Genomic DNA, 24299 nt, shown 5'->3' with positions numbered 1-24299 from the left:
CAAGAGAGATGTTTTATACCTATGTTTTAAAACCTACGCAATTAATTCAAAATTCAAATTCAAATTCAAATACTTTTATTCAAAATATGATATGATATCACTTATTGAAAGGCAAAGAAAACCCATTCGTAAAAGTATGCCTCAGACCTGAGAAGAATGGGGAAGAAACTCAGCGGGATTCTTTTTTTTCCATAAAAATATGGCTACAATGCAATATCGTACAATAAAACTTATTTTTTTATAGCCTGAAGGCGGTCGCTCCATCCCCAATCTGTTATCTGTCGTATCATTAAGAAAGTCATTTATGTTATAGTAACCTTTATCATACGAAACGTTTTTTAACAATTCTCTTGAATTTACTGGTTAGAATATTTTTCTGGTTTCCAAACCTTGCCAGGCAGAGGGCAAAGAGTTACGTTGCCGACCTTTAAGAAGGTCTTTCTATATTTGTAGAAAGACCTTCTTCTATATTTGTAGGTTAGTTACATGGTGTGAACACTCGGCGGTGGTACTCTCGAAGTCATTTGTAAACAGATCTGTGACCGAATGTGAAAGCGCATCTCAAATCACCCTTCAAACAGACAACAGATTGTAACGTGTCCAAGCGTTTGTAACTGTGGACGACAATTCTTTGTTTTATACGAATCTCTCTTAAAATGGGCCGTGGGCTCAGCCTAGCGACTCTCTAAGAAAAAAGCGATTCACTCGATTGTATGAAACGTGCAGTGATTGATGGATTAAAAGATGACGGCTTTAATCTTGTAAAAAACGGAGATAGCCGAAATCCACTGAGTTTTAAGCAACCGTTTGCTTTCTTTTTTTATGAAAATAAGGGACGAGACGAGCAGGACGTTCAGCTGATGCTTCTGAGCGGCACTACAATTGCGCTCGTCACCTTGAGGCATAAGATGATATGTCTCATTGGCTCAGTAATTTTACAAGCTGTGGCGCCCTTCAGACTACAACACAATATTGCTTATACATTACTTGTTCACGGTAGAAAAATGCGCCATTTTGGTCTTGCCGGCGTCCTGTGCAAAAGTGCCTCCCACAATACACACTCTAAGATTGGTGGTCTACTGAAACGTGACATTGGCGAGGTATGGTGCCCTTTCCACAGAAGCCACTAAAAAGAATAGAATAGAATGGCAGTCTGTGGCTATGTCATACACCACCTTCATTAGATGTCTAATGTAATTATAAATCTAATCATTATCTATAATAATATTATAAAGCTGCAGTGTTTGTTTGTTTGTTTGTTTGTTCGAACGCGCTAATCTCTGGTACTACTGGTCCGATTTGAATGATTCTTTCAGTGTTGGGTAGTCCATTTATTTAGGAAGGCTATAGGCTATGTTTTTTTTTCAAATTCAAATTCAAAATTAGGGATCCGTAATAAAATTGCTATTTTGTATCACAAGGTGTAAAATCGAAAACCTATTTTTGCGTGCGCTGCAAAAACTATTGACAATAGAACAAAATGATGTACAGGCTATAATATAGGCAATATTTTATTACTTATAAAACTATCGCGTGAATTATACTTTATATGGCAAAACAACGTTTGCCGGGTCAGCTAGTACACAAATAAAATTTGGAAAAACAAAATTTTATGAACGATTCGGGATTCAAACCCACGACCTCCGGCGTTCTGTGCCGGTGCTCTATGAGAGTTGAACAAAGCAAACAGAATTTTATAACGAGGCGGTACTCGAGCGGTTAGCTCAGTTGGTTAGAGCAACGGCACGGAACGCCGGAGGTCGTGGGTTCGAATCCCGCATCGTTCATAAAATGTTGTTTTTCAAATTTTATTTGTGTATTTATCCTAGAAGTGAGGGTTAGTACTTTAAAAACATGACATATTGCTAATAATTATAGTGACATAATTATATGTTCCGTACAGATCCGGCCGCAGCAGTGTATCCAGTATGCCACCAAAAGACAAGAGTCCTTCAACGAGCACTAACTCTCAACACAGCATGGCTGACTGGGGTAATATTTGTTACTTAGATCTTATATTTGAAGTATCATATTAATGCTACTATGCAGTATTTTAATTTTGATACACAATTAAATTGTTATTTATGCAACTGTTGTGTAATAAGGGGTATTAAAACACGAATGTGGGTTCATCATGATAATAGTATCACATGAGTGTTTTAATACCTAATTATCAACAGTTGCATACAAGACTTTATCTACACCCAGAATATGAATCCTCTAAAAGATTCTGAAACAGTTAACTTACTGCTAACATTAAAAAAGCCAGTCCTAGTACCATAATATAATCCAAGTGAAACAGATGATATAATGTTGTACTGAATTTCATTACAACACTCGTTTGGATGCTGTAATGGTTATTAGGGCATTGGGTGTTTTAATGTTCGCAATAAGTTAACTGTTTTAGAATCTTTAATAGAGGATTTAAAGCATGGGTATAGATAAAAGCTTTTATATTTGCAATAGGCGATTGTTGTAGAATAAACGAATGACTGAATCGATTATTGTGCGATTGCGCTTTCGAATGTCGATTTAGTAGTTCTTCACCATGATCGAATAACTATCATAGTCCAGTCATTATAGTAAGTTCACTTCGGAATTCGAGATACCCAGCTGTAAGTCTGTAAATACTTGTATATTGACACCCTAAAAGTTGTCTCAAAACCTACATATGGTAGGGCGCGTTTTCGACCGGAGGCACCGGTTGACCTGAAGTGATGCTGTGACCGCGCGCTCTCCGCGCTCTTTCTCGAAAACGGTTCACCGTATAAAAATTTTTTCAAACAAAATTTGTAGAGAATTTCGTATTCTACGATATTGATAATAAATACAAATAACAAAAACCCATAGGAATTTAGCGCAAAAAGCGCAAAAAACCGATTTTTGTAACCTTTGACCTTGAAATTTTAATAGTTGCGTACACCCTACCATATGTAGGTTTTGAGACAACTTTTAGGGTGTCAATGTACAAGTATTTACAGACTTATAGCTGGGTATCTCGAATTTCGAGATTCTTACCTAATTTAAGCTTAAATGACTGGACTATCAATAAACTTCAATTAACTGTACGTCAGTGCAACACCGCCGTAGAATCTTTAACAATTATTTGTACAGTATCACGTACTATTATATTAGTAGTCTAATAAGTGTGTTGTGATATATACAAGGTAATGGTGACACGGTATCCGTGTCAGTCATTACCGCCGCACACCGTCTTTGGACTTTTTTTTTATTGAAGAGAGTCACCTGATGGTATATGGTAACCACGGCTCATTCTCTGAAGTTTCCTACCTTATAAAGCTTCCAATAAACAATTCAAATCAAATAAAAATCAGTTTATTCATGTAGGTCACGGAAATGACACTTATGAATGTCAAAAAAAAATATTTTTCTTATTGAATCTACCGCTACTTCGTAAAAGGTTGAGCTAATGAGAAGAAGTAGCAAGAAACTCATTGCCACTCTTTTATATCAAGATTTACATTTACATCGATTTACAAATCATTTCAATTACAATATAACATGTAAAATGTAAAATGATGAAACAAACACACTCAAACGTCAAATAGTCAATGTCTTACACGAATAAGTAAAAAAAGTAAATGTAAATTAATACAAAAGTTATTGAGTACAGTAGCTGCATCATCCACATACACCATAAATAAATAAAATTGAATTTGAAAACCGAAAACACTGTGGTGGGAGTCAACTGTTCTACCAATAGCGGCACTGATGCTTAACATCGATCAAATTTCGATAAGGTTTCGAGTCTCGCATCATCCGCATTAAATTTGTATTACACAATTTGTGTAATATACATTGAGAAAAAAAAATACCGACGAATTGAGAACCTCCTCCTTTTTTGAAGTCGGTTAAATAGATCTTCTATAAAGATATGTTGTAATTGTTTCCTGACCAATCAGCAAACAGTATTCCGCACCCGCTCACCTCAGTTGGTTTATTGAATTCTTATCATCGTTGAGTATCGCATCATTCATAAATTTTGGTTACAAAAATTTATATAAATGTTATGTTTCCTTACAGCATCAACATACGGGTTCCCAAAGACCTCGTCACCATCGACAATGGCGTCACAGTCTCTGTCGAGCCTGGCTTCCCTCAACAACCTGGCACAGCAGCCGCATCATTCCAAACCAGTCTCCAAGCAGTCACATCAGCCTCAACCTCCCAGTAAGTTCATCATCCTGTTTTTTTATGACAAGAAGTGAAGAGACGACCAGGTCGTCCAGCTGATGGTAATTGATGCTGCACATTACAATGCAGTGCCGCTCAGGATTCTTGGAAAAATTCTGAGTGTCACTACAATTGTGCTCGTCACCTTGAGACATATAAGATGTTAAGTCTTATTTGCTGTAGATAACGTTTCTCTCTCGCGTCACGATATATCTGTAGTTGCGCTTGCTAGCCCAGCAGGTTATGAAAGGATTGTAAGGATTGAGACAAGTAATTTAAGGACTATGGTAAACAGACTCTTATATGATAATTTAAAAATAAGATTTAGTATTTATAGTATATACAGGCTTAGTAATTAAAGTTTTAGCACATTTTACAATTTATTGAGATCTGTATAGAGGATTGTGGATTACTGACAACTAAGTCGGACCACGAACTAACTCTTATTCTCGCGCAAAATGCCTTAATATAGAGATAAGCTGCTGATGCTAACATCGAGATTTGTGGAGTCAGCTTATCCCTATACAAAGACAGGGTGTGACCAATGGAAGACTTCTTTGCACAGAATTGCGGCTAGATTATGGGTACAACAACGGCGCCTTTTTCTGCAAGCATTAATGTGTAAGGACTATTGTGTTTCGGTTTGAAGAGCGCCATAGCTAGTAAAATTACTGGGCAAACGAGACTTAACATCTTATGTCTCAAGGTGACGAGCGAAATTGTGGTGCCGCTCAGAATTTTTGGATTTTTTCAAGAATCCTGAGCGGCATTGTATTGTAATGGGCAGGTTGTATCAATTACCATTAGCTGAACGTCCTACTCGTCTCGTCCCTTATTATAATATTTCATTTCATTTATCATTTTTCTGCCACCATGTGTGTGGCTTCACAAGCCGTGATTCACCGTGCTATAAGACTGTACGTCTGCAGGAAAGTCATCATCAGGCAAGGAGAAGGAGCGCGACATGTCGGTGCTCCGCAGTGAGCTGATGCTGGCTCAGGCGGCGGCCCAGGGAGCCTACCACGCCGCCGTCGCAGCCGCCGCTAAGGGAAAGGTACTTTTCAATGTTATTACCGACGAACACTTTTACCGATGACATCATTACGTCACACATCGATGCTTTATTGAAGTGAAAACTTCAATAAACCATCGATGTAGGCTAAAAAGAAGATGAAGGAAGAAGGGGCGTTAACCACTTTTAGGGTACCACCCATGTAATATAATCAAGCAGATATTAATAACTATTATAACAAACATAATATATTTTCAATGGTGCTTGTTTCAGAACCTGCCAATGTATCCATTCAGTATGGGATCGGAGAAGGACCGTCGAGGAGGCATTGACTCCTTAACTGGTCTTCCCCATAACCTGTTGAGGTAATAAGCTACACAATCTACACAAACATTAGCCATCCCTCATTTAGCTTTACTTATTAAAATACGTACATACCTTAGATCATTTATACGTCTAGATAGACTGTGATAGCTGTGAAAACGTCGAAAAAAATTGAGGTTGACTGTTAACCTCTATTTTTGCAATGCACGCACGCTAACACTAAGCGACATACAAATCACGAGTGTAAGACGTAGCTTATCACGCACACTAAAGTAATAAACCTCCCCCTTTTTCATCGGTTACCTAGCAGCAACAGGTTATATCTACACGTATAAATTAACTAAGGTACTGTATGTACCACCTGTCTAGCCTGTTTGATTTAATGACTTGTATAAACATTTTTTTTGGTACCTTGGGCTATATTACGCAATGACGTCACTCGATGATAATGAAGCTTTCTATAGGTAAAACAATTATTAAAACAAGATTATTTAATGTAGTTTTAAGGTTCCATACCTCTAAAGGAAAACCGAAACCCTTAGAGAGGTTTGGGACTACGTGCGATCCAAATCCGATTCACACCGGCAAAAACACGATCCGGAGTAGTCATAGAACTATATCTATGATACTTTACGCACCAGATCCGTCTTCCGTCAACCGTGAATCTCCATTTCAGAGATGATCCTTTATGTGTGATATAATAAAATCGAATGTGGACACTCATCGGTAGTAGTTATAAAATTTATTTTGTGTAAGAAAAATGATGAATCCTTTTTAATTTTATAATTTACTTTCCCAGTGCTGCTTTGGAAGGAGGGTATGTGTTTACTTAATTTACTTACGTAAAAATATAAAGTTTTTTTTTATGAAAAGTGATAAAATATAATATACGTTCACCTCGTAGATAGAAGGTGAACACAAAGAGAATTTAAACACTACATTCAAGAGACGGGAGTGCCATACAAAATAATGAGAAATGTCGCTTGTATTGTATTGTACTAAATCTTGATACCAACATAATCAAATTTGATACCAACATAATCAAATAATGACGTATATCGTAATATCAGAGCTAAATAAAGAGTCGAATATATGTTAGAGCGAGACAGCGTTTGCCGCCATTATTTTAGTACAATTTCATACATTATCAAGTTTATTAGAAAGTTGCGCCAGGATTCGCTTTGACAAGATTCGCTTTCAGCGTATGTAAAATGAGATAGCTGTGACGTGTGTTATGTTTTCGTTATGAACGATTTGTGCAACGTAATAGACAACAACATCCCATATTTTAATAATAACAGAATTCACACCAAATCACTCAATTACGAATTAACAATCAGATTTTATTCAATTTGAATTTAAATTCAATAGTTTTGACACAACGGCAGCCATTGGCTGTTGGGAGCCAATGAACTGGGTCTAATCAAAAAATGGAATACGCGAAAAGGATAGCAGATATTATAGTGTATCTCGCTTACTCTCAATACCAATTTAATTTATGTCACAATGTTATTGTTATTTTAGTGACGCATCTATAGTTCATCTTCTATCTGCGGTCTGCCCACTAAGTGCTTAGGATCCTTGAAAACCAAAATTCTGAGTCATTTTAAATGTAAATATTTAAAAAAAAAAGCTACGCTCAAAGATAAGAAAAAGTTATGAGCAATTTACTCAAATAACGGTGGTTTAGTTTAATGAAAATATCTCTGAAACTAATAAAGATTTTAAGAATCTAAATAACCCGATTACGCGATAGACTGGTTTAAGGCCACAGTCCCAGAACAACATTATACCTAAATAGTAGCTATGTAATGTGTATAAAATTATTCAATCATCTACCTCTAGAAATAAAAACTTACCACAGTAACGATTTACTGGACTCCTATTTAAATGGTTGATCAACAAAAAAACTATATTGTTGCCGAATAAAAGACTATAAATTTAAGATTTATTCGACACTATAAGTTTCATTTCATTTCATTATTCAAATTCTTATTATGGTTTTTAATTTCGATAGCTTCTCTAATTACGTTTCAATATTATTGTTTCAGTGATCCGGCCGCTGTATTGGGAGGAGTTCGACTTCCACCAGATACAGAAATAATTAAATACACCTCTTCATTGACTGGTCCAAAGGTAATTAACAATGATCTATCAAAGAGACATAATTTAATATAAATCTGGGTTTATGATGACACCTCCACTATGAACGACTTTTTATAGCTAAGATGTTTACAATGGTAAATGTATACACTTTTAATATAAAGTGTCAGTCACTGTTTAGGCATTATCTATAAATAAATTTTAATGTTGTATTAAAAAATGACTGTCGTAAATTGTACTACTCCACATCTGAATATCCAAAGTGATCGGACAGCCTGAGACGAGTTACGATAATTTGATAATTATAAGAACGCAAAAAAAGAATGCCTTGAGAGTTTCTTACACCGCTTCTTCTCTCTTTTTTTATATTTATTGTTCAAAATAAATACAAGAAACAAACTACAAAACAATTTTAGGAAACCTCATGAAACTTAAGTATTTATGTGAGGAATGAGGAGTTCACTTTTGCTTAAAGTATTTTAATACTTAATAGTTATTATTCTTAAAAATATTCAATTAAAGTACCGAAATAAATTTCATAAAAAAATAACTTGACTGATTTAAATAAAAACAAAGAAAAACAATAAAAATTATGAAAAAAACGGACACCCAGGCTACGCTCATTAGTATTAGGCATTTCCTAGAGTAATGTGGCCATGATCAGCAGCACTCATTCCCAAGAAATGTCTCTTACATCGTCCTAAAAACAACTCGGAGCGCCAATTGTTTCCGAAGCGATGACCGATGACGTTTAGCTAATTGCTTTTTTTTTTTAATTTTTGTTTGACCTGGAGCCGGTCATTGTGATTTTCAATTATTAGTTCATATCACAATTTATCCAAAGATCTGTGCATTTTTGTGCCATATCATCATCATGTTAAGGCAAGCTTCAATGCGTGACTTCGCTCTGTGGGTCAGTTATATTATGGGGCTCCCATTATTCAAGCATTTTATCATGATGCAAATGGGTTAATATTGTGGGCATACAACAATATCCCTAATTGCTTAGTTTTCGATTTAATCGTTTCTACCATTACATTAAATTCGTCATTATTTATCCGAATGATGTGAGTTTTCTTGAGTATTAGATTAAGAAATATTAAATCTAAGATAAGAATACTGTCTTTAACCATTTTGGCGAGTCAACATCTTCTGAGGATGACTCGTGTAGAGGCGAAACATATGTAGAATTGGTACAAGACAAATATGCAGATTTAGCACTCAAGAAACACTCACAACATTTGAATATTTATAAATGCCCGTAATAACCCCTAATGCAATTTTTTTTTTTTGTAAGTTAGTTTCTGAACTTCTTTGGGGTTTATTCAAGTTGAAGTGTCCTCTACGGAAGCAATCAAACTAAAAATGCACCGAACCAAAGTTGTTTTTTTAAATAAGGGATGATAATTTTAATGAGACCAGCAGGACATTCAGCTGATGGTAATTGATACGCCCTGCCCATTACAATGCAGTGCCGCTCAGAATTCTTGAAAAACCCTAATAATTCTGAGGGGCATTACAACTACGTTCGTCATCTTGAGACATAAGATGTTAAGTCTCATTTGCCCAGTAATTTCACTAGCTACGGCACCCTTCGGACCGAAACACAGTAATGCTTACACATTACTGCTTCACGGCAGAAATAGGCGCCGTTGTGGTGCCTATAATGTAACCGGCATCCTGTTGAAAAGAGCCTCAAACTGGTACGGCTAATTATAGCCATATCCTGACCATATATAGCATTGATATTCTGAGCTGTTCTGTCCTTCTTTTTGGAACAGGTTCCAACCAGTTCCACGAACCGCGGCAGAAAGAAGACGATATCATTGGACCCGCCGCACGTGTCCCTCCATCCCTCGAGCGAGCTGCCCAGCAAGAGACAGAAACTGGTGGGTATATGGACATTGCAGTATGGCTTCTTTGATTTTTTCTTAAATCCTGTTGATATTTAAAGATTTCCTTTCAAGTTCTCAAGGAAGTCTTTAAATAAACAAACGAGCGTACGGGTCACCTGATGTTAAGTGGTCACTGCCACGTTCTCCTGCAACACCAGAGGAATCACAGAAGCGTTACCGGCCTGTTAGAAAGCTGTTCGCGCTTTTTTGAAGGAAGCTCATTCCACAGCTTTGTACTAGGTACATGGAAGTAAGTTCCTGGAAAACAGCACTATGGAGGACCGCCATACATCCAGATGATGGGGATGATAGTGTAATATATGGTGTGTCGCTGTTTGCACCTTCGCATGAACTTTTCCAGGAACTTTGTTCCATGTATAACCAAGCTGTGAAATGAGCTTCCTTGTGTGATGTTTTCAGGACGATACGATATGGGTACCTTAAAAAAAAGCGCGTACACTTTTTTAAAGGGCCGGCAACGTCCTGTGTATCACTTGCAAGAGAATATCGGCAGCGGCAGCTAAGTTATCAACTTAGTATCAGGTGACACGGACGCTAGTGTGTCCACTCCCACAAAAAAAATAGCCTGACAGTTTTTTTGGTGTTTATAAACTTGTGGTGTATATTTGTTGATGGACTCCGCATTTTTTGCAGGATGAGTACGGCAACTCTCGGTCGTCGGTGGAGGTGATACGGCTGCCGAACAAACCGGACCGAGGCAGCTCGATATCGGGCACGCCGCCGCCCAACTTGTCCGATTACGCAGGTACCTCATCTGGTTACTAACTTACTTACTACTTAATGAATCAAAAAATATGAACTCGTTCGGCTAATTCGGCGTCACATAGAAATGTGGGTTCTCTCTGCATCTTCTACCGCATTTATCACGGGGAGTGCTCAGAGGAGTTGTTCGGTTTGATACCAGCAGCCAATATTACGTCAAAATGCGTAAAGTCACCCATATTATCATCATCATCAGCCGGAAGACGTCCACTGCTTGACAAAGCCCTCCCCCAAAGATCTTTACCAGGTCATCGGTCCATCTTGTGGGGGGTCTACCAACACTGTGTCTTCCGGTATGTGGTCGCCATTCGAAGTTGATGAAGTATCATGTGACCCGTATGATGTTGTGGAATCAATTACTAGCTGCAGTTTTCCTGAACCAATACTCTGGGACCTTCGCGTATTTCATATTCTCAACTTAAAGGCTGCCAATGCATCCAATCATGCGAGTCTGTCGGCCGTTTGCCCTGTCTTTTATATATAAAAAAAGTCGAGTTATTGTTTCGTTGGGCGAAGAAAGAACAACATTTATTGCAACAAAACAAAAAAGAATATGTTTAAATAATGATTGATTTCATATTGGAGAGTTCTTGTACAGTGCAGAAAATGGGTCAACGACTTAGGATTATCTGAGACACGGCCATGACTATGACACAGCACTGATTTTCAGCGGTGCCCGTTTAACTTAGGAGATACAGTGCACTCTACATATAATAAATAATTCATAATAATGTATATATACATAAATCTCGTATAATGGTCGATAATAAAATATATATATAGGTCTACTAGGTCTCACCATCAAGAGAAGAGCATACCTTAAAGGCCGGCAACGTATCTCTTCACCTGTTGTTGCGGATGTCTATGGGCAGTTGCCTCACCACTCCCGAACTCGTGAGCCTGTTGCCCGTTTACCCCTTCTTATATAAAAAACAATAACAGAAAATGTACAAAGTACATGTTTTGTGAAGTTAAAACTATGAGAACGATGTGAAATTAAAACAATGAGATTGGTTTGTTTCTAAATGATATCACATGTTAGAAATTTAGTGATAGCCACTAGGTTTTTTCATTAGATAGATTTATTCAGGTCTCAGACATTTTCTTCCTGGAATGCTTTTTATTTACGTTAACTTTTGAAACCATTTCTTAATAATATGTTATGATATGTTTTAATTTTTTTATTGATTACGGTAAGGTACACTAGTTATATCTAGTTCGCAACCTCATGTACCTACTTACTACACGCACAATTTTGGAGTAAGTACCATTTGTAACTGTCCTGTACTTAGCAGAAAACAGTCAATTAGATATTTGGGTATTATAATTATTGATGAAAACCTTATGTTCAAATACCACATTGAAGCCCTAACAACATTAGTACGGAAACTTATATACGTATTTAAAAACCTATGACTTGCCGTAATTAGAACTCTGTTAAAATCAGTATATATATCACTCTGTGCCAATCATTATGGCTCTATTGCATCACGACATGAGATAGATAGAGTTAGAGATAGAGCTCCAACTAGTTGCCGCACTACGTCGGCGGTATCTAGTTGGATCGCAGCGGAGACCAATCCTTAATCTGAGGATTTATTTATTTATTTGCATGCAGGTATATCGCGTGAGTTACTACAAACTATCGCAAGCCAGAGTGGAGTCAGCTTGGCAGCCCTTGAGAAACAACTGGCCGGTACGAATGCTGCAGGTAAGTTATATTTGGATTGTATAGTTATAATTTTATTTATCTAAGTTATCTAAAAGCGTCTGTGTCTCTTCTACTGAGCCAAACGTTCGAGTGACGTAACATTTACTTCTCTTCGGGAAGTCTTCGGCGACGTTAAGAGGTTGGGTGACTTCTTGGAGGAGCTTGGCTGGTTGGAGTAGCCTCTACCACCCTCGCACGCAAAATAGGCGTATATGACGTCGAGTTGCGGAAAGCGCCCGTATGAAGAAGAAGAAGAAGAAGACGTAACATTCATAAATCTTGATATGTCTTGTTCAACTCTCGGGCTTCATTTACATCTGGATCTGCTTCACACTTGATGACATGCTCAACCCCAAATATTTGCATACTAAGGAAATTGACTTGAAATGTCGCTCGAATGTTTCAAATCTAAACAATTAAACGGCTGGCTCAGTGGAATAGCGCTCACACGGAACGCGAGAGTTCGCGGGTTCGAGTCCCGCATCGTTTATAAATTTTGTTTTCAAATAAATTTGTATGATTTGTACATGTCTAGTGTCGTGTTTTGTTTCCAAATCCGGCCTGTTCACCAAAGCCATATATATACCATCTTATCTCAGTGTGATTCTATTTAAGACAATTTCGAGATATAGATCATATGTATAGATTTGACTTGCCTTTGAATTCCGATTAACTGTGTATATTTTTTTTACGTAAATAATAGGTCATATGGTTGATGCATCCAATATAAGATAATTTATATTTATACAGTTTATTGTTTATTACTTTGATGCAGCAACTTACAAACTAATTTGTTTTGTATACTACAGCCATTGTAAAATTCTCTATTGATTGAAAAGAGTGACCGTTGTGTTTCGAGTCAAGTGGTGGCTAGCCGAGTGGTTAGCGATCCTACCTACTAAGCTAGAGGTCCCGGGTTCGAATCCCGGTAGGTGCAAGCATTTATATGATGAATATTGATGTTTGTTTCCGAGTCATGGATGTTTAAATGTATTTATGTATGTTTATATGTATTTATGTATGTTTAAGTAAGTATATTGTATTAAATATATCGTTGTTTTGCAACCCATAACACAGGCTATATGGCTTAATTTGGGGCAAGATAATTTGTGTAAAAGCGTGTCAATATTATAATTATAAAAAAAATCAGTAATTTAAAAGAAATATTTTTAGCGACGATTCAATGACGGCGAAATATTTAGTTTAAGCGTAATTGAATATTTGACTTTGAACTTGAGTGTATTATTAGTATATTTTCTGTCTATTTCAGATTCCGGTTTGAATCTAAGTACAAAGTCCAACGCCAGCTCGGAGGAAATACCCTTGGACCTGGGCTCGAAGCCAGATGACGATGCGCCACTCAACCTCTCGCTCAAACCCACCCCAGGTTATTGATTGTTTGTAATAATAGCTTTTAATCATCTAGCAAAATGGCAGTTTCTTGTACAATAAATAAGATATTATTTTATTAACAATAAAATATTGTGGTATATGTTATATTGCGGTATGTGTGGTATAGACCACCACTTATGGAACAATTATGCAACATCAATAAATTAATTATAGTGTGCGGTGATTCCAATATAGACTTGCTTGTGAGATCTAAAAATTCACAAAAAAATTGTAAATCTTTTTAGGGGTTGTGATATGATAAACACTTTAAATTAATCAACACGAATAATTTCTTCATCCTCTACTTGTATTGACAATTTATATAGTAATTTGTGACATACTTGTTAAAAGAATTTTAAATTCAGTGACACGCGATGATTACTGTGGGCATCAAATTTGTATTAAATAAAAAAATCACTTGCCGGTTACATTGTCTTTGGACCTGATGTCGATGACGTCACATCGTCGCTTTGTTACAAATATATTAGTAAATACATTAAAAATAAATGCTCTTAATAGCTACAATGTTTGTTACAGCGAACACTCAAGCATCGGACGCATTGTCTCGTCTAACGTCACTTAGCAGCTCCCTCAACGCTTCAAACGATAGAATATGTTAGTATACAACACATTACAACTATTATCTCCACAAGTTTATATATTATATACCCTTATATATGCATTAAAGAAAATTATGATTATTATTAATTTATCTGCGAGATCGAATGAGAAATGAGGAGATCCATCGGAGAACCAAAGTCACTGACATAGCCCAGATAGTTGCAGAAACTGAAGTGGCAGTGGGCAAGGCACATAGTTCGAAGGTTAGACGACCGTTGGGGCGGTAAATTCCTCGAATGGCGACCACGTACCGGAAGAAGTAGTGCTGGTAGGCCCCCCTCAAGGTGGACCGACGATCTGGTCAAGATCGCCGGAATAAATTGAATGAGGGTAGCGCAGGACCAATTGTCGTGGAGATCTTTGGGGTCTTTGTCCAGCAGTGGACGATTTCCGGCATGATGATGATGAAACAAATTATATAGCCCAAAAACTAGGCATAGTCTGATATACATTGCTGCTAGACTATATATTCCTATTAATAAAAATTAAATTAACCAAAATTTATGAACGCAGCGGGACTCGAATCTGGGACCTGGAAGAGCGCTCTTCAACTTACTTACAAATTTAATATAACTAATCCCATTAGTGAGGGATATCGCTTAAAAAAAATAACAAATTGTCCTAATAATACAATATACATAAATAAATATTACACAAACATTTGGTACGTACCATTTTCATTCATAATATTCATTATCTAGAAGAAAAGAAAAAATTAAAGTGCATTTTCCGGCCCAGTTGTCACATCAATAAAACACAAAAAGGAATTAAATGCATTTATTTTCTCAATATTGATTCCTTTGAATTTCTCCTTGATGACACTTAAAGCAATACCACCCAAGGCATGTACCGAAGAGGTGTAGGATAAATGGCCTTTAAATTTATTTATTATTATTCATATATTATTATTATATATATATATTTATTGTATTGCCAGCTCGTCGTAAGCCCGGGGCGAAACCTCGGCGAGTGGCGCCTGAGTTGGTACCGCAAGGGGACATCGCCCGCCCAAGATCCAGTGGCAGTGAGGATAGTGAATGTGAGTCGGCTTCCGTTAATTCTACTAATGTTTTTTGAAGTGAACTTTTAGCGGCATTGAGTACTTTTCTTGGGATGGGTATAAAATGTTAAACTCGCGTCAGGACACGTGGCCTGATCCAAAATTTGTAAGACAGTCGCTGAAATTATGGATGAAAGATTTATGCTACTAACTAATTATAGTTCGGCTATTTCAACTTAATGATCTTACGGTCATTGGACCAGTGGTTGAATCATTGTAATTGCGAAGTCGAAACATCGCGAGGTCGAGGGATGGAATCTCAGCGGTGAAATCAATTTAATTATTTGTTTTTTAAGTTTTGTCATTTGCGAAGACTCTCCCTAATGTATACTTGCATTTCTTTGTTACTTATTATTTGGTTTAATTTTTTTATTATTTTGTTTCTTACTTCAGCTACCATAAACATATTGTTTTGTAGTTTAAGAGATTGGCGAATATAATGCTGGTAATGAAGATTGTGAAAGAATCGTTGAAATGTATGGATAAAAGTTGATGTTCCTGAGAAATAATCTTTTTAATGTAAATGTAATGTAAATATAAAAAAATATAAAATAATTTTAACAGTTCTGAAGTGTTTATGTAATATAAATTGTCAATTTTGTGTACGATAGCGCAATAAATGAATATTGTATTTAACCACATAATTTTACTTTACTGATAAATTCCAAAATATTCAAAAATACGCAACGTTAATGTTCAAGTTTTTACTTCGGCCGGCACTCCCGGAGTGCAACCCGTATTTTATTATATTAGATTAAGTAAACAGTAGATGAGTAATGTCACAAAACAGTAATAGAACAGTACTTTAATACCATACTAGAGCGCCCGGATCGACGCACGCATACATACACACGATTTACACGACCGCTAAGCAATCTTGGGGAGGCAAAACTTTTGAGTGCCACGCCGTACGCCGCCGAGACTGGTCACTGTCCGAGTTAAATTAGCTGCGCCTTCCGCTTCTAGCGTGGCGCTACGCTCAGACGGAGGTATAAATTTTAAGGACGCCGCTGAGTTACGCTACTGTTCTATTTCTTGTATTGTGGTAATGACGTACTGTGCGTGTATATAATTCAGTATAACCTGTTTATTATGTAATGTCATTTATTTACACCCATTCTTTAAATCTACTATTAAAGATTCTAAAACAGTTAGCTTATTGCCAACATTAAAATACCCAATGTCCTAATAACCATTACATCATCCAAACGAGTGTTGTAATGTAATTCAGTACATTATATCATCCGTTTTCATAATAACAGTCCTTTTGATTATATAATAGTTACTAGGACTGGCTACGCTGGCGTTAGCAGTAAGCTAACTGTTTCAGAATATTTTATAGAGGATTCATATTATTGTGGGTGTAGATAAAGTCTTGTATGCAACTGTTGATAATTATTTGATTTAGTGTCTGTGGCCGTCTTGTGTGCCGTAACGAAGTAACCTTCTCTAATGGCAGCCACATATAGCGAATTACTTGCGCTAATTTAGACTTGCACCTGTGATGTTTCATAAAAATTTTCACTGTCATTTTGTTAAGTTTGTTTTCATTGTTTTAGCTGTGTCTCAATGGCCGTCCCGCGAAGGAAGACCTCGGAACCTAGGTAGAGGTGTGAGCAAACCCAAGAAGAATACCGTCGCGTCTTTGCTGGCCCAAAGCAGAGCTCTAGGCCTTCGTCCCGCGTTAGCACATCAGCTTCTAGGCGAAACTGACTTGGTAATGTCTACTATATTAAAAGAACTTAATCCTCATTTAAATAAAACACTTTTTAAGGGATTAAAACGCGTGTAATTGAAACAGTGTCTTTACATTCGTTTTTACGTGACCTTTTTAGAGCACCGTCGGGTTAGCTAAAATAATAATATAAATGTGATTTTTACGCCAAATCTAATGTTAAAACATAATTACACGCGTTTTATATGTAACACTCGCGTTATTCAAAGAAAATACTTAAACCCTCTATGAGTACTTTAAAAACCTATTATTTCGCCGTGAAGTAATAATGTGTAAGCATTACTGTCTTTCGGTCAGAACGGCGCCGTAGCTAGTGAAATTACTGGACAAATACGACTTTACACCTTTTCTCGAGGTAAATTGTAGTGCCGCTCAGGGTTGTGGGTTTTTCAAAAATCCTAAGCGGCACTGTATTGTAATGGGCAGGTCGTATCAATTACTGATAGCTGAACGTCCTGCTCATCTCGTCCCTTACTGTCAAAAAAAAATCTTTTCAGCGGCTTACATTTGATTGGTTGTTAATGTCACCAGGAGAAACTACGGGCGCTGGTCGGAGAAGGCGGCAGTACGGACTCGGAGTGTCGCTCCGACAGTCACTCGGACTCGGACGCGAGTGACGCGGGCGTGGCCGCGGGGGGAACACCGGCCGCGGGCCCTCAGCTGCGTCTGCCGCTGGCACTGGGTACCTTACATACATAACGCAGCTCTTAAGTCACCAGGAGCCCTATTACCAAAATCGAAATACGAATATTCGGTTGACGGATTTTCGGACGTGCATTTTCCTATTACGAAAGTGTTTCGGATCCGAAGATCGATACGAAGTTCGCGATTAGGCATTTTGCCTTTCGTTTACCCTATTCACAAATTCACTTGACATATACTTCTTCGTTGTTTGACATTATTATGATCATATTTGTATGGTTCCGAAACGAAATTCAAAACTTTCGTAATAGGCAATTCGAAATTCGTAGTTCATTCGTTTCGGAGCAAAACTTCAACTTTCGATTTTTGGGAATAGACCTCCAGGTCATTCTGTTGACCTATTATTCTATGACTATTCTCATACAACGAAAATTGTAATCGAAATGGTGTCTAGTTCAAATTCAAATATTTTTAAATAATTTGATGTGTTTTATAGTCATAACCCTCACTTGTAGGATTAATACACAAATAAAATTCGAAAACAAGATTTTATGAACGATGCGGGACTGGGTTCCAGTCGAGTAAGATTTACAAGAGCGACAACACAAGTCATTTTCCTGATATGCAAATATTGGGGTTGAGCAGGTTATCAACTGTATAGTGGATCCTGTAGATGAAGCCACAACCTGAGAGTTGAATAAAGCATACAAGATTTTATGACGATACGTCACTCGAACGGTTAGCTCAGTTGGCAGAGCACTCGCACGGAACACGAGAGGTCGTGGGTTCGAGTCCCGCATCATTTATAAAAAAATTCTTACAAATTTTATTTGTGTATGAATAAAATATTTTTATTCAAAATAAGATATAATATCACTATGCGTCAGACCTGAGAAGAGCGGGCGCAAGAAACTCAGCTAGCTTTTTTCTTTGTTTCATATAAAATATGATTACAATGTTATATCGTAGAATATAACTTATTATTTAATAGCTTGAGGGCAGTCGGTTCAATCCCGTTTTGTGGTATCATTAAGAAAGTCATCACTTAAACTCCAAGTTTTAAGTAGACTATGCAAAATTTAAGACAAACTCGTTGTTCAATGTTTATGTCATAACCATAACGTTACACAAGGAACAAACATAAACTTATAATGCCTACTACTCGGCTAAGTTGAGTTTGTAAGTCTTTTGTGGGGCGGTGTATATGCTTGTACAACAAGATCCCAAAAAATGTTCAAAACAAATGTATTACGAAATTTAAAAAAATTGTACAAAACGTTTGTGTGGTGAAGTTTACTATAACATAAATGACTTTCTTAATACCTCAGATTGGGAATGGAGCGACTGAGGCGCATACATTTACTTTTATTTATCATTTCATACAAAAACATAAGACCTGTAATTGAACGTCGATTATTCAAACTTGTGAGCTTAAAATGGATTTACCTCTGATCGTATGGAGGCTTGTTCGACACAAATGGCTGTTAGAGTATTTGTATGAATGAATTATAAAATTTGTACTGGTTATGGTAGAACAATTAGGCGACCTAAGGCTTCCAGGTAACCTAAAGGTGTAGGAGACGTTATTTATAACTTGACAATAGGCAATAAATTATCATTCTATATATTATATATACATGCAACTAACATATATACTGTTTGATATACGCACAAAAGAGGAGGAAGAAATTATTAGATTTAACATAATACTATTTTTACTAGACAACTTCTTTTAAGAAATAATTTTTTACTTAGTTTTAAATTTGTGTGTGTTTGCAGGATGGAAGCGCGTGACGGTGATCAAGGGTCTGTCCCGCAACTGTCACATCAAAGGTGACGTCAGCTACGGCCCGCCGCCCCCTCACGAACACGTCACTATCACGTCACACAGCCAGCTTGTCAATGTAACTATAATTATCTTTTACACCTTTTGAATATAGTCATAATAATAATACAATTATGACACACTTTTACACAAATTATCTTGTCCCGAACTAGGCATGGCCGATATGGGTAGAAGACAACGATATTTTTAATACAATATACTGATTGAAACATAATACATAAATACTTATAAACACCTTAAAAACAAACACCCATTGTTATTATTTTATTGACTCGAACCCGCGCCTCTCGGGTTCAATCCGAGTGATCTTACCAACTGAGCCAACCGTTCGAGTGATGCATGGATCCTTAATCTTGGTATGCGTTGTTCAACTGTCAGGTTGTAGCTCCATCTACAGGATCTACTTTACAGGTGATAACCTGCTCAACCCCACTAATTGTATATTATGAAATTGACTTGGTATGTCGCTTTTTGAAATTTAAACAATTTAATTATGTCAAATTGTTCGCATCACTTATAAATTTTGGCTACAAATTTCAAAGTCAAAATCAAATAAACTTTATTCAATTAGGCTTATTTAATTTGTAAAATTAATTTAAATTCTGTCACATTCCAGTTCCTGGAGTCAAACCCGTGTCCCCCGCTGAGTGTGGACAACTTTAGCTTTAATTCGCGCTGCGTGCTCGGCGAGTATACCCAGCCGGGGTCTGATGTGGACCCTGTACTGCTCTCCGAGACAGACGTATCCAAGAGGTACCACGATCATTATTTATTAAAATTTATCATTATTATATTAAAATATCTACACTTTGTACCTGAGTACCCTATTTCTTTTTCGTAAGCCCACTCGATCAAAAACCCGTTCTTAGGTCGCTGAATGTGATTAATAGAAAAAGCCATGAATAAAGGAAATGTACGCCTTATTTAAAAATATATTTCTAAATGAGGAATAAAGACTACTAATTAAGTAGTTGAATGTTTTAGCTAAGTACCCTATATATTTAGTGTAATAGTGAGTTTCTCCACTAAACTGATATGCTGAAGATTTTTGCAGTCAATCTTACCTAAAAATTCATTTTATGCTTCCTTGGTAATTTTAACTTTTCGAAATAAGAATGTAGCTTGTGTCCTTATTGCAGTAAAACTTGTTTATGCACGCTTGACTTAGGGAGTAAGCTGTAAAATGCGTGACGAGAGCGTTACAAACGAACGTTAGCGTTACGCGAACGGTGATTTCTTGACTTGGGGAGTAAGCTGGTGAATGCGTGACGAGAGCGTTACGAACAAACGCTAGCGTTACGCGAACGTGATTTCTTGATTATTTTGTAATTTGATTTCGTTCTTGAACAATTTTATAAATTAATATTTTGTTTTACTTCATTCGTCTAAAGCACAATTGTTTTCGATTCATATTTAGTATAAGTACTTATTCTACGGTCTTATAGTGAACAGCAGCTACAGATACCAGCGGAGAAATTTCTGAAAGGTGTTTTACGGGCTACTATGGGGCCATTGAAGGCGACTTAAAACTCTACAGGCTCAAAAATGTCGCACCATACAAAATGTATTTGTATGGTGCTTGGTATTTGTTTGTATAGGGTGTCCCAAAGTTATGGGACATGAAGGGAAAGTACCTTCTGGAGTATAAATTCCGCTAAGATTTGTTTTTAATCCATTCAACACGTGTAATATGTATAAACATGGAACCTCTATTACACGTAAAAACTAAAGGCATCCTCAGGAGATGTTGACTCACCATATTCTGGCACGAGACTTGAGTCTTAATCACGTATCGAATTCATTAAAGACAAATCATAGCGGAATTCACACTCAAGAAAACTCAAAACATTGGGAGACTAGATATTAATATTATAATAAAATACATAATATCTATCCAGACTTTTTATGTTTTCTTCTTTTAAATTCAGGTTGGAAGAAGCAAAGGCGTTGGCAGCTTTGGCAGGTCCTCGCTCCACGCCGCCTCTGGAGCGTAGAATAGAACTGGCGAGAAGACAGCAGGCTGCCAGAGACGCGAGAAGAGACGCCAGTGCTAGGAATAGAGATCAGGTCAGTTGCAAATTGACAGATTGTAATTAAAAACACGCTAACTTGAGCACTTGAACTCAAGTACCAGTGGTAGGCTTCTTTGCACGACGAGGATGCCGACTAGATTATGGGCACCACAGCGGCGCCTTATTCTGCCGTGAAGCAGTAATGTGTGAGCATTATTGTGTTTCAGTCAGAAGGTGACGAATCTTATGTCTCAAGGTGACGAGCGCAATTGTAGTGCTGCTCAGAATTTTTGGGTTTTTCAAAAATCCTGAGCGGCACTGCATTGTAATAAGGGCGTATCATCAGCTGAACGTCCTACTCAAGGACTACACGACCACATTATCTCTGGACCTCGTTGGTACGTGAAGAACACTGCCGTACCCCTATCACCGCCTCGAGTACGTCATGTTGCGTCAGTATGGTTTGCAGTTTTACTAGCGTTACAATATGTCGTGATATTTTCTTGCTAAAACTGCTTTGTTTTTAAATTTTTCGTCGATATGCTGTCATCGACGTCATAGTAGTAGGTCTAGAGATAATGTAACCGTGTAGTATAGATTTACTGAAGTATCTCCTTTTGTCCTTTTGAAGTCGGTTAAAAATGTCAATACAGGGACATATTTCAGGTGCGCTTAGTCCGGGAGCTGGAGAGATCGGAGAAGGCGGAGTATGTGAAACGCGAGAAGGAAGTACGTAGCCAACAGATATTAGAGGTGTGTTCTGTGCTCATATATATGTGCTTGTTTATGTCTAGTGCACCACTTTGTAGTGACTCATTTTTTTCTAAATATAGTATATATAATAAAACATTCAAAAATTTTTTTCATTACTGTTGTGTCAAAGGGTACATTTTGTGAGATGCTATGAGAAAGTCACCGTCAGGCTATTTAATGAGTAAAATTCTAATGCAATTCAATTTTATTACTAGGAACAAACAAACTTATAATGCCTAATACATGGCTAAATCGACTTAGTAAGTCTTTTGTTGGTTAATGTATATAAATTATGCTTTTACATGATCCCAGAAAATGTATACAACAAATCTATTACGAAAATCAAAAGATTTGTTTAAAAAAGTTTGTGTGGTAAAGGTTAGTATAACATTAATGACTTTTAATAATACCACAGATTCGGAATGGAGCGGCCGCCCTCAGGCTTTTAAATTAAATTATATAATATGTTTTACTGTTAGATATTAAAAGGTAACAACATGTACAGAAAGTAAAAGCCCGCAATGTTTCTTGCACCCGTTTTTCTCATGGCATACTTTTTTGAATGGTTATAGTGTTTGACTTTCAATAACTGATATTACATCCTGTTTTGAATAAAAATATTTTAATAAGAATATCAAAAAAGAGACTTCTGTGTTACTTGTGCCCGTTATTAGGTCTGAGGATGTTCAATAAGTGATTTTAAAATTTTAATTGAATGTGAATAGAAATATGTAATAGTCACTATAAAATGGTATTTTATATTCTTAAATAAATGTGCTTGTGTTTGTCTTTATTATCAATTCGATGCTTGGCAACATTGTGCTCACTTGTAGTGATGATACATTTAGTAGTCGGTACCTGGTCTAGCTTTATTAGTTTTCGTTTGCCACATAATTTGAAATGTCATTGCGGTTCATCGAAATGTAAGTGTTTTGTAATAGTTACTTATGCAACTGTTATGTAATGTGTGTGTTTTAATAACTTATTATCAACAGTTGCATACAAGACTTTATCTACACCCATAATATGAATCCTCTATAAGATTCTGAAACAGTTAACCTACTGCTAACATTAATAAAGCCAGTCCTAGTAACCATTACATCATCCAAACGAGTGTTGTAATGTTGTACTGAATTTCATAACAACACTCGTTTGGATGATGTAATGATTATTAGGACATTGGGTATTTTAATGTTGGCTATAACTGTTTCAGAATCTTTTATTGAGGATTTAAAGCTTGAGTGTAGATAAATTATATTTCACAAAACTAATAAAAAATAATCTCACCATTATAATCACCGTAACACATTACGTTATACTTACTTATATATAGATAATATTAACACTGTTATGCTGATGGTAGATGAACATCAGTTGGAAAATCTGCTCGTTTTGCTACTGCCAAAAAAAACATCAAATTTTGATTTCAGCATCAACTGTTAAAATATATTTTGGATACGACGTATAGTTTTCGAAATATTACGTTGTTTAGCTAGGCGCTGTGCAGCCGGGTCTCTATACTATAGTCGGATCAGCGCGAGGCTATTACGTCATGCGGGAATTAAAAGTTCAAAAATACTCGCTTGCTTGGTTATATGCTCCATTATGGATAAACATATACCTACAGACACATAGGCTACGATACGTGTGTACAATTAATTTGGTTATGCCTTATTTCATCATAATATAATTACCTACGCTCGTTACGTGTATTTTTTAGTTTATAGCAATTTAATCTTTTGTTTTAAATTTATATTGGACCGCAACGAAAAAAGGTCATTCAGGTTATGTGGCGAATGTAATGTGTGTTCGTAGTACATATTTTGTTTACATTTATAGTAAGGGAGCTTGTGATTTATTTTGCATGTATTTTTTTTATAAAGTATTAGTATATTTCTATACATATCTCTATACTATACGTATAGTTGTGGATACTATGTTTTTATTGGACTATACATTTTTAGTCATATTTATTAAGTATTAAGTGGTCTCTGGTATCATAAAATAACATTATATATGAGTGGTTTTGTCTTATCTTTCCACGTCTAAGTAAGTGTAAATTAGAGAGTACGTTAATGCTAGTTTGCTTAATTTAATGAAAAAAGTCACTAGCTCTCTATCTAACACAATGTTTCGGGTATATTTGTAACAACTGACAATGTTGTCAAAAATCAAATTGATAATACGCGAACAGCATGATTAAACTTTGAAAAATT

At 36.5% G+C, this 24299-nt stretch overlaps 1 protein-coding gene across 11 annotated transcripts in view; it reads left to right on the top strand.

The window, feature by feature from the left end:
- LOC126968289 (bromodomain adjacent to zinc finger domain protein 2B-like) overlaps window positions 1–24299 on the top strand; it is a 140012-nt gene that overhangs the window by 56232 nt on the left and 59481 nt on the right. For 6 of the 11 annotated variants that reach the window (XM_050813195.1, XM_050813193.1, XM_050813191.1 and 3 more), the window contains exons 6-23: window positions 1904–1992; window positions 4045–4191; window positions 5124–5248; window positions 5480–5571; window positions 6330–6347; window positions 7582–7666; window positions 9415–9522; window positions 10183–10294; window positions 11930–12022; window positions 13293–13409; window positions 13952–14029; window positions 14973–15074; window positions 16655–16812; window positions 17362–17512; window positions 19252–19376; window positions 19935–20071; window positions 21247–21385; window positions 21997–22083. In XM_050813195.1, the coding sequence (XP_050669152.1) occupies window positions 1904–1992; window positions 4045–4191; window positions 5124–5248; window positions 5480–5571; window positions 6330–6347; window positions 7582–7666; window positions 9415–9522; window positions 10183–10294; window positions 11930–12022; window positions 13293–13409; window positions 13952–14029; window positions 14973–15074; window positions 16655–16812; window positions 17362–17512; window positions 19252–19376; window positions 19935–20071; window positions 21247–21385; window positions 21997–22083 (1963 nt within the window). The remainder of the gene's footprint in view (window positions 1–1903; window positions 1993–4044; window positions 4192–5123; window positions 5249–5479; window positions 5572–6329; window positions 6348–7581; window positions 7667–9414; window positions 9523–10182; window positions 10295–11929; window positions 12023–13292; window positions 13410–13951; window positions 14030–14972; window positions 15075–16654; window positions 16813–17361; window positions 17513–19251; window positions 19377–19934; window positions 20072–21246; window positions 21386–21996; window positions 22084–24299) is intronic. The other 5 variants (XM_050813197.1, XM_050813196.1, XM_050813192.1 and 2 more) reach the window with 2 other exon arrangements.

This window comes from Leptidea sinapis, chromosome 15, assembly GCF_905404315.1.
Source record: "Leptidea sinapis chromosome 15, ilLepSina1.1, whole genome shotgun sequence".
NCBI classification, from domain to species: domain Eukaryota; kingdom Metazoa; phylum Arthropoda; class Insecta; order Lepidoptera; family Pieridae; genus Leptidea; species Leptidea sinapis.
Note: the sequence above shows the minus strand (reverse complement) of the source record. Positions and strands in the feature narration are given on the sequence as shown.